This window comes from Rhinatrema bivittatum, chromosome 8 (assembly GCF_901001135.1).
Source record: "Rhinatrema bivittatum chromosome 8, aRhiBiv1.1, whole genome shotgun sequence".
Taxonomy (NCBI): Eukaryota; Metazoa; Chordata; class Amphibia; order Gymnophiona; family Rhinatrematidae; genus Rhinatrema; species Rhinatrema bivittatum.
Genome location: NC_042622.1, coordinates 243,142,790 through 243,160,500, shown reverse-complemented (window position 1 = coordinate 243,160,500; position 17,711 = coordinate 243,142,790). Strand labels below are relative to the sequence as shown.

General features: G+C 43.9%; 1 protein-coding gene across 2 annotated transcripts in view; it reads left to right on the top strand.

The window, feature by feature from the left end:
- Nucleotides 1-1,090: 1,090 nt before the first annotated feature.
- Nucleotides 1,091-17,711, top strand: part of LSM4 (LSM4 homolog, U6 small nuclear RNA and mRNA degradation associated) — a 41,096-nt gene continuing 24,475 nt past the window's right edge. Inside the window, exons 1-2 of one of the 2 annotated variants that reach the window (XM_029614359.1) lie at nucleotides 1,091-1,284; nucleotides 7,276-7,317. In XM_029614359.1, coding sequence (XP_029470219.1) covers nucleotides 1,282-1,284; nucleotides 7,276-7,317 — 45 coding nt within the window. In that variant the 5' untranslated portion in view covers nucleotides 1,091-1,281. Of the gene's footprint in view, nucleotides 1,285-1,499; nucleotides 1,627-7,275; nucleotides 7,318-17,711 lie in introns of those variants that run through there. The other variant, XM_029614360.1, reaches the window with a different exon arrangement.

Below are 17,711 nucleotides of genomic sequence, written 5' to 3'. Positions count from 1 at the left end.
CTCCCACCTCCCTGATCTTAATGGCCATATAATGAAGCCTCTCAATTCCAGCTTCAGAATGCCAGATCAATCGAAGGGCAGACATTTCCTCCTACTACCATGCCATTGTGAGCTTCGGGGGAAGAGTCTGAGGGGAGCCTGGGACGAGCATTGGGAAAGTTTCCTTTTGTTTTAGATAACGGGTAGAGGGCTCAGAGACCTTTTTTTTTTTCTTTTCTCTAGATCAGGTTGGTGGTAAGGGGAATTTTAAGGCTTCGTTTTTTGGACATCAGGCAGGTGGGACCGTGGGAAGGATAATCAGTTACAAAGGGGCACCTTTCTTTTTAACACTGGACAAGTCGGAGGAGATTAGGGTGTTGTCAGATTTTATTTTTGGGAGTTCGAAAGATTTAAGGCCAGTTAGAGCTGATTTTCAGCATAACTGGCTAAATTTGATCAGTGTAAACCTAGACAGCTGTATTTTGGCAGTTACATTGGTCTCCACCAATGGTCAACTGAAAATGAGCTTAATTTAATAACTAAAAATCTGAGTGAGTAAATCAGGTATTCAGCAGCAGAACAAGTCGATCCTACCCTGCTTTTACACCACCATGAATGTATAGGCTTTGGAAATAAACGTTAACAAACTGAAAAATAATATAAGGTAATACGTTATTATTGAACTAACTTAATACATTTCTTAACTAGCTTTCCAGAGCTCACACTAGGAAACTCAGAACTACAAGTCCATGCAAGCACATAGGGAAAAACCTGGTCTAGATCAGGCGGGCTTGAAAATCAGGACATTTTAATAACATTTCATTTTCATACTGTTCCCAAGTTACCCTCTGAGCTCGACAATGGTACATAAAAATATTTTTTATTTTGTATTGCTGTAGTGCTAACACATATAAATATTTAAATTGATCTTCAACATTTGAACCGTGCATCCTGCGATCATGAACCTTCTCACTACCCGTCCTTTGCGACTGAGCCTCACAACCTACCCCCTTTTTTACGTCTCTGACACAGAAAAAAAAAAGGAAAAAGAAACGGGAAGCCCCGCCCCAGTCTCCTCTCGCCTTATTTCCTAATGGCCAGGAAAGCCTCGAGGGCGCCACCCTCCTTGGGTGATTGGTCTCCGAGCTCCGTCACTCTCATTTGAGAGTGGAGCCTTTCGGTGGGGGAACGCCGGTTGCCGGAGCGACGTTGCTGGAATCGGGCTTTTTCAAGCCGGAAGGCCTGTAGGTTTATAGGGGTGAATACACACACAGTGACCGGAGGTTGGGGGGGAATCCAATCATGGTAAGTGTGCGTACTTTATTATGGGGATTCTTGTGTGCTGAACTAAAGGGCGTGCGCGTTGAGGATGTTTCTCGTTCCCGGTGAGGGAAATGACGTCACTGCTTGTACGGCGTGGTTCTGAAGAATTTTCAGTTACCCGGAAGAGGCAAATCAGATTGTGTGTTCAGGTGCCCCCCCCCCCCCCCCCCCCCGTCTTCTTTCTAAAATGGTCCCAGCAGCTGGGGTTACTAATCGGCTCCATATTCAGCTGTGGGATATGAAGATCCAGTCCTGGCTTTATCCCCCGTGCATGCTGGGTCTTGTAGTTGTGGAGGATTGCATTGGCATCTTCGTGCACGAAAGGTAAAACCAATGCTAGAGGAAAAATAGAACTGGTTCGACAAACCTTGTACTTTGGTATGTCATCATATGTTCCCCATTTGTAGCACTTTAATTTGTATAACACTTTAGAGCACACTTAATTGCTACCAGCTTGCTCAGGTCAAACTATATAGGCCAATCCTGACCTGGTTTTGCCACATTGTATGCATGGAAATATAGTTCATACTTTTCTTGAGGAAATCAGAAACTACAGCTACAACTGTAGTGGGGTAATAGCCTCTTGAGTTTGACTTGGATGATGTGGCAACCCTAGCTATCCACAAGATGTATTTATAGTTTAGGTAGGTTAAGGGAGAATGAGGAAAAAAGCAAGCCCAGTTTAATATATTTTTAATATGTTTGCTGTATCCTGCGACTGAAAAATATATTTTTGTGGGAGAGTCTGACTGCTGAGCTACCAGCTATTTTGGAAAGCCTACCCTGTAAAGAGCTGCATCCCTGGTGGGAAGATCAATGCACCCATTTGATGGTATTAAGAGAGGGCACCCCCCCCCCCCCCCCCCCCCCAAGATATATCTTGGCTGTGCCTACCGCTTGAGCTGAAACTGCTCCCCTACTCTCAGATTTGTCTGTTGGTCATTTGAATAATATGGGAAAGTAGAGGAAAGGGGTACCTTCATCTCTCTCACCTTCCCAATCAAGCCTGGAGGTGTTTTATTCCAGCCAATCTATAGTTACAAGGATTCAGACAAATGAAGGTTCAGCTTTTGCACCCTCTCAAGCTTCCTCAGCACTGATAACTGGCTTTCTCTGAACCCTGGAGGGAGACAATCAGGTACCCACTGTAGTTCCTACTAATCTTCCAATTCGCTGGGTCCACTGTTGCAGCAGTGGTTGGCTCTGTGGAAAGCCATGAATCTATGTTAGCATTTGGCTAGCCTGGAGCTCAAGTAACATCTCCACACTCCAGTTTGGTTAAGTCCCTTCGTTTGTAGAAACATTCCACAAAGGAATGTTTCTACAGACTTCAAATCCTAAAGAAGCTAAGACCCCTCCTTCACCTACCCGACTTCCAGACGGAGCTCCAAGCCACCATTTTCTCAAAGGTCGACTACTGCAACTCCCTCCTCCTTGGCTCCCCGCTAACACCACCAAACCTCTACAGATTTTACAGAGCACCGCCGCAAGGATCCTTACCAACACCAGCAAAGGAGAACATATCACACCCATTCTTAAGAATTTATACTGGCTATCCATTAAATTCAGAATCCTGCACAAAGTCCTCACAATGATACACAAGACCATTCACATCCAATCCTCTCTTGAGCTCAATATTCCTCTTCGCCATCACACTTCTTCCAGACCAATCAGAACAGCATACAAAGGCACCTTGTATGCTCCTCCCATCAAGTCCCTTCTAAAGAAACGTGCCTTCTCTACAGTGGGTCCCTCCCAATGGAATGCCCTTTCCCCCAGATCTTTGCCAGGAACCCTGCCCGCTGACCTTCAGAAAAAGGCTAACGACATGGCTGTTCAAACAAGCATTTCCCTAAAGAACAGAGAACCTCTCATGGACTGTACTTTTTTCGGCTAGACTCTGGCCAACATCATCTTGATGCTAAGCATCACATCTGTTCAACATAAGCATCATATGCTGATTGATCATCAGCACTTCTCCTCCCTCTAACATTTCCTGCTCCAATCCTCTTCAGCATCCTGCCTCTAGTCGCCACCAATCTACATACTATCTGCCCCGGTAAACAACCACCCGCATTCTTCATTTTGGACTTGCTTCTCACTGTTGTTCACACCAAAGTTACGCTTCTGATGAAGGACTTTACCCTCGTCCACATATGTGCCCACCTAGGACCCTTGTTCACATATGTGCCCTCCTCTCCCTGTTAGATATCACCCTTATTCAATGTCTTCTTTGGTTGATGTTTCCACTGTTTGATCTAATATATTTATCATTTGCTCTAATATTTATATCATTTGCTCAATGTAATCTATATATCATTTGTTCAATGTATCTACTGTTCGATGTAATATATAACCTGGTTCGATGTAAACCGATGTGATATGTCTATGCATGAATGTTGGTATAGAAAAAAAGCTCAAATAAATAAATATTACTTTGGATACTTTATAGGCAATTAAGGATCTGGAATTGTCTGTTTTCAAGTAAAACTGATAACACTAGGCTCCCATTTGCAAATCCTTCAGGAAAATGGAAGGAGGCTGGAGTGTTTGGATTCTCAAATTGTTCCATTGGAAAATTCATCGTTAGCAATAATCAAAGATGAATTTCTCTTTAAGTCTAAAACACAATGTTAACATTGTGTCTGACTAAAAAGCATAGATTACTAATAAAAGTAGAGCTCAGGAAATTCTATTCCTGAGATTCAGGGTGATATAGCAACTACATCACAGATCTCAGTCAATGGATCTAAACTGACTGAGGGATTAGCCCTGGGCTCCACATTGCTTCTAGAGGAAAGGTAAAAAGCTTGGATAATAAGAGGAATTTGATCTGAAGAAATATTTGGAAAGTTCAAAAAAATCTTCTTGCATAATTCTCTGAATTTCCAACTTGTGATGTAATATTTTATTATTTTTGGGCTTTAGGCTGGTGATTTGTTTTTTCCCTGATGTTTCTGGAGATTGACAGCATAGGTGAAGATTATTTTTGGGAGAAAAAGCAAAGGGTTTTGGCACTGGGAACTTCCTTTTTGTTAAGGTTCCCATATAAATGCTAAGTTAGGAGAAGCAAAATGTCTCTCTTTTTTTTTTTTATGAGTGAGACAACCTGAGAGATTCCTCTAGAACAGAGTCGCCATGCCTGGAATAATATAGGAATGGAGCCTGAGGGGGGATAGGACTTGAACAAATTAATGTAAATCTGTTGTTTACTGTCAGATAACAGGACCAGGGGGCACTCTATGAAGTTAGCAAGTAGCTAATTTAAAACAAATCAAAGAAAATTCTTTTTCACTCAGTGCATAGTTAAACTCTGGAATTCATTGCCAGGGGATGGGGTTTCAGATAGTGTAACTGGGTTTAAAAATGGTTTGGATAAGTTCCTAGAGGTTAATAAATAAGCAATAGTAGCTTGTGGTCTATCTTAATGTTTGGGTACTTGTGACATGGATTGGCCTCTGTTGGAAACAGGATACTGGGCTCAATGGACCCTTAGTCTCACCCAGTATGGCATTTGTTATGTTCTTATGATCTCCCCTTGTTGAGGTCTATAGACTGAAAGTATTAGAAAAAGATGTTTCTTTTATTTCTTTATTGTTAAAGGTAGGTTGTATATGATCTTTCAGTTTGGTTTTGTAGTCAAGATGTTCTTGATGTAAATTCTGAAAATCAATACAAAAATAAAATGGAAAAAATAGTTTTGTCATAATCATAATTCCCAGGTAAATACAAGCAAATAAATTGTGTATTTTTTAAGCACAAAGGAGTAGGTAGAGTGGAGAGGCTTTCAGAGCCTTCCTGCCTTGTATCACACAGAAAGGTAGGTGAGATAACAACATTGATTTGGGGCTGAGACTCTGTTTGCTCCAAGTGCTGTTTAACAGCAGTTCTGGAGTTATACAGACAAATTTCTTCTACATTTTTGTAGTGCTGTACACCAGTGCACTAGTTAAAAACACAATCGGGCCGATACAGTACAGTGCGCTTCGGCGAAGCGCACTGTTAATCCACATTTGGGTGCACGTTTTCGACTCGCTAGCTTTACCCCTTATTCAGTAAGGGATTCAGAAAGTAAAATGTGCAGCCAAGCCGCACATTTTACTTTCAGAAATTAGCGCCTACCCAAAGGTAGGTGTTAATTTCTCTCAGCACCGGGAAAGTGCACAGAAAAGCAGTAAAAACTGCTTTTCTGTGCACCTTCCGACTTAATATCATGGCGATATTAAGTCGGAGGTCCGGAAAGTTTAAAAAGAAAAACATTTGAAATCGGTTCGCGGGTTGAAAACCGGACGCTCAATTTTGCCGGCGTCCGGTTTCCGAACCCATGGCTGTCAGCAGGTTTGAGAACAGACGCTGGCAAAATTGAGCGTCGGCTGTCAAACTCGCTGACAGCCGCCGCTCCTGTCCAAAAAGAGGCGCTAGGGACGTGCTAGTGTCCCTAGCGCCTCTTTTTACCACGGGCCCTAATTTAAATAATTTACTGAATCGCGCGCACAGGAGAGTGGCCTGTGCGCACGCTGGGAGAGCGGGCGCTCTCCTGCAATTTTTACTGTATCGACCTGAATCTAAGTAGAGTAACCTGAGGCAATAGGACATAAAATGACTTATCTGAGGTCATAAGGAAGGTGAGTGACAGAAGCAGGGCATGAACCCTGATCTTCACATCTGTTCCTATAACTAGGCCTCTCCCTGCTCCAAAAGAAGATGAATTATCAGAAGTGTTTACATGTAAGCAATTTTGTATTTTTCTATAGAAATTATTTCCTGTGCTGTCAAAAATAGGTATAGTCAGATTGTGTATGCTTGTCATGTGGGATTTAACTCGTAGAATGAAATGAAACACTGCCATGGGAAAGTTCACTGCATCAAGCGTGTCCCTTGGGAGTAAACACAGTCTATCCCTAATCTCCATCTGCAGCCACAGATGACACTAAATACAACCATATTTGCATTCTTTTTTATCTTACTGTTGTGCATCCTGTTTATACATTTGGAAAATAAGGGGTAAAAGCAAGGGTAAAAACTTCAGACTGTTGGTACTGAAATGTGCTTCGCCCAGTGATTCAGTGGAGATGTTCACCTAGTGTGGTTAATCCCTCCATGGTGTTGTATGGTTAGGGAAGTTATATCCTTTAACTTGGGGCCACATTTTGAACATTTTCTAAAGGAGGTTTTTCAGAATTAGAGGGTAGGATGATGACTGAGGTGGCATGAACTTTATATTAAAGTTAAACATGAGGTCTTTCATGCATGGTGGCTGTGTCTATCAGATCATAATATTTATCTGCAGTATGGCTGTATCTGGAAAGTGCTAATGTTTTCTTTATTTTTGCTTATATAAACTTAAGGGTGCGTTTTAAAAGACAAGTGTGTGCCAAAATTCGCAGATAACGCTCGCATATAGAACATGTGCGTGTCCCACTTATTTATAAACCGTGCACAGATAGCGATGTGCGAACAGATCGGTGGCTTAAGAAATGAGGAGGGGCCGACACACAAGTTGCTGTTTTATAACTCGCGCAAGAGGAGCGCGTCAAATACCGGTGCCAGTTTACTTTTGCTTTTTTTTTTTTTCAGGTGTAAGTCAGAATAACTTTCTCTTCAGAGACAGTTACTGACTGGGTGAAGGGTGTGGGTAAACAGGGGAGAATAACCAAGGGGGTTTTCATGATCTAGAGAGAAACTGGGTGAACTGGTTAAACTGGTCTTTTTATTCACGAGCTCATGTTATAAAATTTCCTCATTTGCGTGTATAAAAGCTGACCATTTCTAAGGAAAATGAGTGATTAGCAGCTGCTTGAGTCTGTACTTAAAATTAGGAGCACATGTGCATAGGATGTATTTTATAAAATATTTGCGCAGGTGGTATAAAATTCAAGCTCGTGGGTGCTTGCGCCCGCATAGGCACGCATATAGGTGCACACGTTTGAAGGTTACCATTCCTGCGTTTAATGCTTATTCTTTTGGTTTCAGCTTCCGTTGTCATTACTGAAAACTGCTCAGAATCACCCGATGGTAAGTGATTTTAAAATCAAGTCCTGCACACCACCATCAACCTTATTCTAACCAGGGGGAGAGGGTGGTAATTGCTGCATTTTCAGTCCCTGTCTGAGGATTCCATTAGCCTTTTTCAAGATTTGAGTTGTGAAAAACCTAGGACTTAGTCAGACCGAGTATGTGACCAGCACTAGCTATTCCAGTCTTTCCTGTGTACCCACTTCGCTTACCTGGTTAAGTAGTGGAACAATGGAACTTCCAGAGAATAACGATTACATTGTCTGTTCTGTCTTTGCTGTGGAAAATCTTATGTACCGAACCCAGCAGACCGTGCTGTACTCTGTGCGTCTTCCTTTGTGTAACACACCGTTTAGTTTTTAGTGAACCTAGCTGTATGCTGTACCAGTGGGCAGTGTCAATTGCCCAGCAGCATGGCTAGCTTCCATCAGGCAAACTAGGCAGTCAACTTAGAGCACCCAAGTTTTGGGGGGAGCACTCTGCTAGAGGTAAGTTGGGGGAAGGGGGCATGTGACTGAAGGGTGCCAAACACTCATGCCCTGGCTAGCCCCAATTTATAGGGCATGAGAATTTTGACCCACTGCAATGCAGAATCATTACAGTGGCGCTCTGAGGCAGAATCGTAGATAATATTTATGAAAAGTGGTTACTTTTCTAGAAAACTAACAAGAAACATTCCAAAGCTATTTTTCTGTAGCTTGAATACTTTTTTTTTTTTATTCTATGCAAAAGCAAGGCTGGTGACACCTGATACCTTCGTCACTGGTCACCTTTTTTCTGTAAAATTTAGTAATGTTGGACTTTCTTTTCAGACAATTGCCTATTCTTTGGGTGTGTGCTGGCGAGCTTTGACATCTCCCTCTAATTTTTTTGGCTCAGTGTGTTGAGGACTTATTCTACCAGCAACCCAAAGAGATTACCTTCAAACCTTCTTTTAGATGTTCTTGCAATACTTAAATGAGAATTTGTGTCCCTCTCTCTGACCTAGTATCAAGAGGCAATGATTGGTTCAACCTAGATGATGTACATATGATGATTGGAAACTTTGAATGCTCAGATACCCAAAACAGAATGTGATAGCGGGCACTGACAGGGTTTGTATGCATAAATTAGGGATGTGCATTAGTTTTAAACGAAATAGACAATGGTGTCACAAAACAAAAAAAAATGACACTTTCATAAAAAACTTAGAATTTCCTGTTAGCGCGCACTATCCATAGTAGTGCACACTGACTGAAAATGTTACCAGTAAGTTAAAATGTATCAATTGGGGGAGCAGTTTATTACTTAGAGGTATGGTTCTACATTCCCATTGGTTGTGTCCTTAGTTCAAAATACATGACAATTAATAAAATACTAACTTACAAAGTCAACAACTAAAATATTTATAAATATTAAAACCATGTAGGATCAAATAAAACTGTAGAAGTGAGGGTGATTGTAGAGCATGTAGTGTTAACTCGTAATCTGCATTTATCTTTCTTTTTATGTTGCATCGTGCTAGGTCTTCATGAATAGCCATGTCTTCCCCTTTTTTTTTTTTTTTTTTTTTTCCCTAGAAGTGTTTAGCTCAGACTGCAGACGTATCTCTGTTGGGAGAGAGTTCCAGATTTTAGGCCCAGCCAGTGATAGTGCACGTTCTCGTACTTGACTTAGATGAGCGGTATGTATGGAAGGGATAGAGAGGAGACCTTTATTGGCAGAATGAAGCTTTCTTTGGGCGGTTATGGAGACGAATGTTAGCTTTAAGCCAGTTCATTTGTTCCCCATATATGATTTTATGCAGAATGCATAGACTCTAAAATTCTATTCAATATTTTATTGATAGCCAATGCATGAAATTAAAGTGGGAGTTCTGTGGTCATCTTTCTTAGTTCCTGTTAGAATTCAAGCTGCAGTGTTTTGTAGAATTTGTGATGGATGAATAGTGGATATGGTAAATCGATGTTGGTGAAAATAAGTAACTGTAGGACAATTCTAAAATCAGATGGGTTTAAGAGTGGTTTTGACTGTTTTAGTGTTTGAATTAAGTTCTAGTCAGCAAAAGCATGCAAGGCATATGCATATTTTGAATTTGCCAATCCCTTTCTTTTTAGGCAAGGGGCCCTGGCATTTTGGGATATACATATTTTGAATTCCCCTGGTGAGAGGGGAAGTGACTGGGGTGACAGATGGGAGAGAGACTGGTTGGGGTGGTGACTGGTGAGAGAGAGACAGCTTGTTTTGTATGAGGGTGACTGGGGTGATTATGGGTTGACATATGGGGGAGAGAGGCAGCCTGATATGTGTGGGGGTAACTGTATGGGGTAACAGGTCACCTGCCACATACACCAGGCTGCATCCCACATGTCACCCCTCCCCCCACCCAGACACACACCAGAGGAATTCAAAGTATGCGTGCCCCAAAATGCCAAGTCCCCTTTCCTAAAATACAAAGGGATTGGCGAATTCAAAATATGCATTTGTATTACATGCTTTTGCTGACTAGAACTTGATGCTATTATTTATTATATCACTTTGTTTACACTTGTTTCCCGTCGATAGCAGGGCAGAATTAGCCATGCTGTCATGGGACTGTCAGTCAGACGTCTGAGGCGGAGCTTTACCAAGCTGTTACAGAGCTTAGCTCTGTGCGGCTGCGCGTGTGTTCCCGCGCAGGAAGGCAGAATCTCCTGTCTCTTTTCCGCGAGCGGGATCGCACACGGAGCTGCTGCTCTCCTCAGCCAGACTCCAAAAAAAAAAAGGAACTAGGTGCTTATATTTAGCAGGTCATACTATCACCGCCACGGAAGCCATGATGCCCCGGCCATCGGGATTCAAGTCGTGTGCATATGGAAAGATAATGTCCATCACAGATGGATTTTTGAGGCCTGTTATCTTTGTTTAGGCCTAGGCATGACCAATTGAAGTGCCAGCACTGCAGGCGCATGTCACTCAAGCGCAGCGCCAAAGGGCCGCGAAGATTGAAAAATTAAAGCTTTCCCTCACGGGCTCTTACGCCCCCTTCTTGGAGACCCATTTCTCCCTGGGACCGAGGTCGACACATGCCCCCTAGAACATAGCACCTCACAGGTGGGCCTGGAAAAGTGAAAAAAAAAAACCCAAACAAAAAACAAGAGGAGAAATCTGTCCACAAATCTCGACGCCCCCATCGAGACTCAGAGGAGTCCGTATCCGCGTCAACGCCAAGGCCCGCAACATAAAAAAAAGCGTCTATTCTGCCGCAACTGCGCCATCGACGCACGTCCGTTCAAAGCAGTCTCCGGCACACCTCTCGATGCATCGGTAGAAGCATTCCTCGACGCGATCTTCGCATTTGTCTACGCAAGCATTGACGCACCCAATACACACTACACCATCCCAGTCGACGCTGATGCAGCCTCCAGCTGAGCGTCCTTTGACTCATATGACGCAGACACGGGACTACTTTTCGCAAACGGCTCCAAACCTTACTGCCACCAAGAGCTCTGCCTCACAAAGGCTGCAACCGCCAGGACCATACTCCACCCTCTGGCTCAGGCACATCCTTACACCTTCCTGACTCTCGCAGACCGGAGTCTCCCCTTGAATCAGAAGACTGTTGGGTAGCAGTCTCTTCCTATTCCCCTTCATCTTCTTCCTCAATTCAGGTCTTCTTAGACCTGTCTTCAGACAAAAACATGCCTCACCTCAGTTGCAGGAACCATTGGCCAAGCGCCAACGGATTTGGGGAAAATGTGGAGATCCATAAAAATCGACCTATAGCCCCGGATTCCGACATACTACTAGTGGCAATTCTGCATCACCCCCGGGGACCCGTGCCAATACCCATTCAGATACCAGAAGGGGCAAAACAGGCCATTGCCCAATTATCATCAGCTTTTTCGGGCTTCCTAACCTACAATTAGGGTACCTTAATCCACAACAGGTTCCGACCAGCCCTGGCGGGATATCTCCACAGCTACCACAGCCTTCACCAGATATATCGACATTACTGCCGCAGCCTACACCGCCGAAGGTGCCTTCGTTGGTATCACGTCACTCACCTGAGCATACACTTCGTATTCCTATGCCTACCAACTCTCCTCCATTGCCTAGACAACCGGATTCCGTACCTTCATCTCCAGGCTTCTCCATGGGGTATACTTCTGACCCACCAGATGGTCCCCAAGAACCTTACTCTCCACCGGGGGACCTTTCGTGTCCAAAATTTATAGACAAAGTAGGCTCGGCCCTTAATGTGGAGGTCCACAAATTACCTGACCCCAGACGGGAATCCTAAAGATCTTTGATCTCCCATCAGATCCGACAGCGCTCCCATCACATCGGGTTTTGGATAAAGTACTCAAAAAATCTTGGGAGACACCATTCTCTATTACCTCAGTATCCAGAAAAACGGACATGAAGTTTTGAATACAGCAATCCACATTCTGTTCATCTCCTCAACTACCACACACTTCTATCGTGGTGGAGTTGGCCTTGCAACCTGCCAAAAAGACCAGATTACACTCAGTACCCCACCTGGCAACGATAAGTACCTTGATGACTTTGGAAAGATTTCTTCCCTGTCATCGATGTTGGGGGCACGGATACATCAACATCAATTCTATATCGTCCAATACCTATACGAATCGCTACAAGAATCACCACAACAGCTAAAAGGACTCCTTCCAGATACAGATCCCACGACTCCACCGCCACAACTAATACAAGACATGGAGGAAGGCATTAGACACCTCCTCCTGAGAACTGTTTATGAAGGTTTTGAGACTTTTTCAAGAGCCTCTGCGTCGGCTATAGCGGCCAGACGTTTGGCTTGGCTCCGGGCTAATGCCATAAGAGAAGATGTCCATGAAAAACTAGCTAACCTTCCTTGTTGAGGAGACAATATATTTGGTAACTGTCTCCAAGAAACAGTTGCTCAGTTGAAGGAGCAGAGCGTGGTGGTCCAAGCCTTGACAGCTTCTAACATATACAGTGCCTTCTCGTGTCACTATTTCGCGCCTAATCATTGTGCACCATACCAAAGACGTTCAGGGCCTACCCATCTTATCGCCTGGCACTCTATCCACAGCCACCTCGACAGTCGTCCCAACATCAACAACGTCTAGGTAGGCCACAAGCACAACAGCAGGGTCAACCACCCTCCACTGGCTCGAAGGCTCCACCCTCTTTTTAACTCCAGCAAGGCCACCATCCCCCACGGCTGTGGGAGGGAGAATCATGTCATTCAGTCAAGCCTGGTCGCAGATCACAACGGATCACTGGGTTTTAGAAATAGTCCATCAGGGCTGTTAAATCAACTTCATCTCCAGACCTCCTTTTCCTCATCTCATTCCGAACAAGAGTGGGCACCAATCATCTTCAGCTAGCCGAAGAGATATAAAAGCTTCAACGTCAACAGGCAATTCAGATCCTACCCCCACAGCTCCGGAATACAGGGTTTTATTCCCCTTACTACTTATTTCCCAAAAAAATCGGGAGGTCTGTGCCCGATTCTGCACTTGCGCGAGTTAAACATCTAGTCGGAGAAAATTCAAAATGGTCTCTCTGAAAACAGTTCTCCCCCCTTCTTCAGCCCAACGATTGGATGTGCTCATTAGACTTGAGGGATGCCTACACTAATATCCCAATGCACCCCTCTTCATGGCAATACCTCTGTTTCTACTACAAGACACAGCATTTCCAATGCAAGGTTCTCCCCTTTGGCCTCTCAGCAGCTCTTCAGGTATTCATGAAGTGTATGGCAGTGGTGGTGGCCCACCTTCGACAGTTGGGAATCCAGTTATATCCCTACCTAGACGATTGACTCTTAGTAGCCTTGGACTAAGTTACCCTCCAAACCCACCTTCAACAGACCATTTCTTGTCTTCAAAATCTAGATCTAATCATCAACTTCAAAAAGTCGATCCTCCAACCATCCCAACTTCTTCAGTTCATAGGAGCTCAGTTGGATACCACCAAAAACAGAGCCTTCCTTCCCAGGGAGCGACGGTTAATACTGCAGACTCTAACAAGAGATCTACATTCTACAGCAAGCTCAACGGCCCACCAAATTCTAACAGTTTTGGGTCATATGGCAGCAGCCAATCTCATGGTCCCAAACAGTCTTCACATGTGCCGCTTACAATGGGGCATAAAACACCAATGGTCTCAACACTTGCAACCATTATCTCGGAGGATCTCCTTGACTCCGGACATGTTCCTAGACCTAGATTGGTGGTTAAACCCACATATGCTTCTCAGGGGAGCACTATTCAAGGTTCCATTTCACACCATCGTTCTCACAACAGACGCTTCCCACAAGGGATGGGGAGCTCACCTCGACCACCTACAGATGCGGGGCCTATGGACCCCTCAAACAGCTAGATCAGATCAGTCTTCTGGAGCTAAGAGCAATTCGATACATCCTCAAAACCTTTGTCTCAAACCTACAGGGGAAGAGAGTCATAATATACACGGAAAACCAAGTGGCCATGTTCTATATCAACAAACAAGGAGGGTCCGGTTCATGGATCCTCTGCAGAGAAGCCTTTCTCATCTTGGATTGGACGTCTCATCATGCAGTCCATCTGCAAGCGACATATCTTCTGGGCATAGCCAATACTCGGGTGGACAGATTGAGTCGAATATTTCAACCTCACGAGTGGTTGTTAGACCAGCCTGTGGCCGACAACATTTTCAATCAATGGGGAATACCATCCATAGATCTCTTTGCCTCTGAGCAGAACAGGAAAGTACCTCAGTTCTGCTCAGTATTTCCGAATCATCTTCACACGACACTGGACGCCTTCCTGCTCCCATGGTCGAGAAGCCTGATGTATTCATTCCCACCGATTCCACTCATCACGCACACGATCCAGAAATGCATAGCCAACATGGCAAACTTGATCCAGCATGGCCCAGGCAACCTTGGTACACTTACCTCCTCCGCTTATCAGTCGTCACTCCCATCCCGCTGGGAGACAAGAACAGTCTCCTATCCCAAGAGCAGGGAGCCCTTCTCCACCCAATGCAAGACTCGCTCCACCTGAAGGTACGAACAGAACAATGAATATCAGAAGCAACAGGACATTCTACTTGCGGCCAGAAAGCCATCTACCAGGAAGACATACCAATTGAAATGGAAGCGTTGTGAGTCCTGGTGCACCAGTTACCACTATGATCCCTTTGACTGTGCTCCAACAAACCTACTAGATTACCTATTCACCCTATAACACAGTGGGGCTAGCGACCACTTCATTCCGAGTACACCTGAGTGCCATCGCAGCCTACCACAGACCACTCCAAGGTCACTCAATATCTCAGCACCCACTGGTTTCTAGATTCATTAGAATTTCTACATTGACAGTTAAACTTCTCATCCTCCTAACACCCAAAGGAACTTCCAACCAAATCCACAAAATAGCTTGACTCCAACCAGCTCCAAATAAACCCTCCTCACTCATAAATGATTCTCTTCTGGACTATAATTGATTAATCTTTTGTTTGATATGCATCCTGTTGTTCCTTTTTTTTCACAATTGTTAAAAGAATTACTATTTGAATCTTGTAAACCATTATGATGGTATATAAAATAAATAAATTAGGGGCCTCTACCATCTCAGACCTCCAATATCCACGCCTCCAGTAGCCTGGAATCTCAATCTAGTCTTAGAACAACTAATTCTCCCTCCATTCGAACCCTTGGACTCTACACATGTAAAATACCTCACATGGAAAATGGTGTTCCTCGTTGCTGTAACATCAGCTTGTCGAGTCAGTGAACTGCAAGCACTTGTGCACTACGCGCCTTACCTTCAGTTTTTCCACCACAAGGCAGTGCTACGGACGCACCCATCCTTCCTACCGAAGATGGTCTCAGCCTTTCACATCAACCAGTCCATAGAACTCCCTACATTCTTCCCAAAACCGCATCTCAGATTTTCAATTCTTTTATCTGTCCTTAGTTCCCCCTGAATTAGGCCAGCCTGTACCCCATTTATTTGTAATACCTTGTTATCCAATTCCTATATCTTATTTGAATTTGCTAAAACCACCGGATTTACAACACTGGATTGATCCTGGAAGCTTTGAAAAGCTTGTGTCAATGAAACAATAGCTTTCTCAATAACGGATACAGCATTCCACAGAACATCCAGGGTCACTATATCTGGTTTATTTAGTAATGTAACCTGTGGTATATTTAATGGCAACCTCTGAAAATTAGTTTCTAAATTACCCAAACCACTCTGTCTCTCCCTTCCGTGGACAGTTGAGGGGAACTACTTGTTCCCATCGCCATCCCGATGTTAATTTCTTTCAGGGCAGACAGTATACTGTCGCCCTGATTTTGCCCCGACATTTTAAAAAGTCCTCCTTCGACCGTTTCCTTCCTCAGGGACAACATCGGACCCAGGAAGTCCACAGAACTTGTTGTTCTGTCATGAGCAGGTGGGGAGGGAGCCTCTGGTGCTCCAGGGCTCAGAGATGTCTCGTCAAGGGGATCCGGTAACCCAGTCAAACTCAAGACCATCCCAACTTTTTCTCTCCTTTAACCCGAATGCCCCTGGCCTATCAGTGGCAAAACGGACGATTTTGAGTTGGATAGCATAATGCATTCAATTCTGCTACAACAAGAGAGACATGACATTGCAGGTAAAACCGAATGCTCATCAACTGCGAGCAATCGCCACCTCATTGGCCCACCTACGTCATGTTCCACCTCTAGACATCTGTAAAGCGGCCACCTGGTTGTCTCTCCATACCTTCACGTCCCATTACTGTTTAGACCAGCAAACATTTCAAGATGCCATGCTGGGAAGAGCAGTGTTGGATAATCTCGCCACATAACTTTCAAACTGGCTGTCCACCACAGCAAGATCATGCTCCGAAAGAGTCAACACTGAGACTTTTTTGCGTGACTGGGAGCTTGGGACTCACATGACAGCATGGCTAATTCAGCCCTGCTATCGACAGGAAAAAGCAAGTTTGCTTACCGTAAATGGTGTTTCCGTAGATAGCAGGATGAATTAGCCATGTGGACCCACCCATCTCCCTGGACAGCCTTCGTTACTACTATAATACAGACTGAGGAGATTCTGCCTTCCTGCGCGGGAACACATGCGCAGCCGCTCAGAGCTAAGCTCTATAACGGTTTGGTAAAGCTCCACCTCAAGACGCCTGACTGACAGTCCCATGACAGCATGGCTAATTTTTCCTGCTATCTACCGAAACAACGTTTACGGTAGGCAAACTTGCTATTATCAGGCAGTGGCCATCCCCCCACAAACACCAACTTGCAATCTTGGGCAGCACAACCAAGTAAGGTAACAGCCAATGGAAATTTATTTATTTAGGCATTTTATATACCGTTGTTCCAAAAGAAGATCACAACGGTTTGGGAAAAGCAACATTCATATTCTGGGTCAACATTTTGTATTCTAGGCCAACACATCAAATACATATTAAGTAGGGGCTAGGATAGTAGTTTATAATACATAAGTTCCATTTCAATAGCCTTCACAAATTAGTAAGTTGTCGTAATACCTCTAGCTAACAAACTGCTCCCTAATTGACACTTAACTTATTGAAATATTTTCAGTTAGTGCACACGAACTCCAAAATTAGGGAAACTCGAAATAAACACCCCCGAACCATTTAAAAAATGAAAACGAAAATGACATGAAAAAAATCGGTGCACATCTCTAATGCATATTGTCATGTTTTCCTGTGCGATAAACCTTTTAGTGTATCAGAAAAGTGAAACAGTGCGAGGCGTACAAGAATGCCACACACGTGTTCCTAGTGGGAGTAGTACTTAACATTTCTATAGCACTATTCGATGTACACAGCACTGTACAAATACACTAGAGACATTCCCTGCTCAATAGAACACACTTATTCTTGGTTTTTATATCAGACTATTGGAGTATCTCTTATTTGTACATACAGCAAAAAAAAATATTTTTATTGATTGCATAGAACTTGCCAAATAGGATAAAAAATATCTCTTGACCAAACCACTTTCTGTTCTTGGAGTATCTTGAAACTCTTTCTTCAAGGACAAGCAGGATGGCAGACCTCATGCATGGGTGACATTATCGGATAGAGCTCGGCATGGAAAACTTGTGTCAAAGTTTCTAGAACTTTGACTGAGCCTCATTGAGCATGCTCATGCATACAATATGCCATGTGTCTACACGGGGGCCCCCCAGTTTCTTCTTTGCTACAGAGCCTCACATCTCATGGTCAGGTGAACCTCAAAATTTTTCAGAAGTTTTGCACAGCTTTAAAGTGCTTTCCTCTTCATACTGCCAGACCAGTGATCTTGTAAGATTCTCCCTCCCACCAGCAGATGGGGCAGAGTGTGAAAGCTTCCTTTCTGACATCATCCCCATATAGGCTGGCCCAGCAGAGGAGAAGTCTATAGTCTA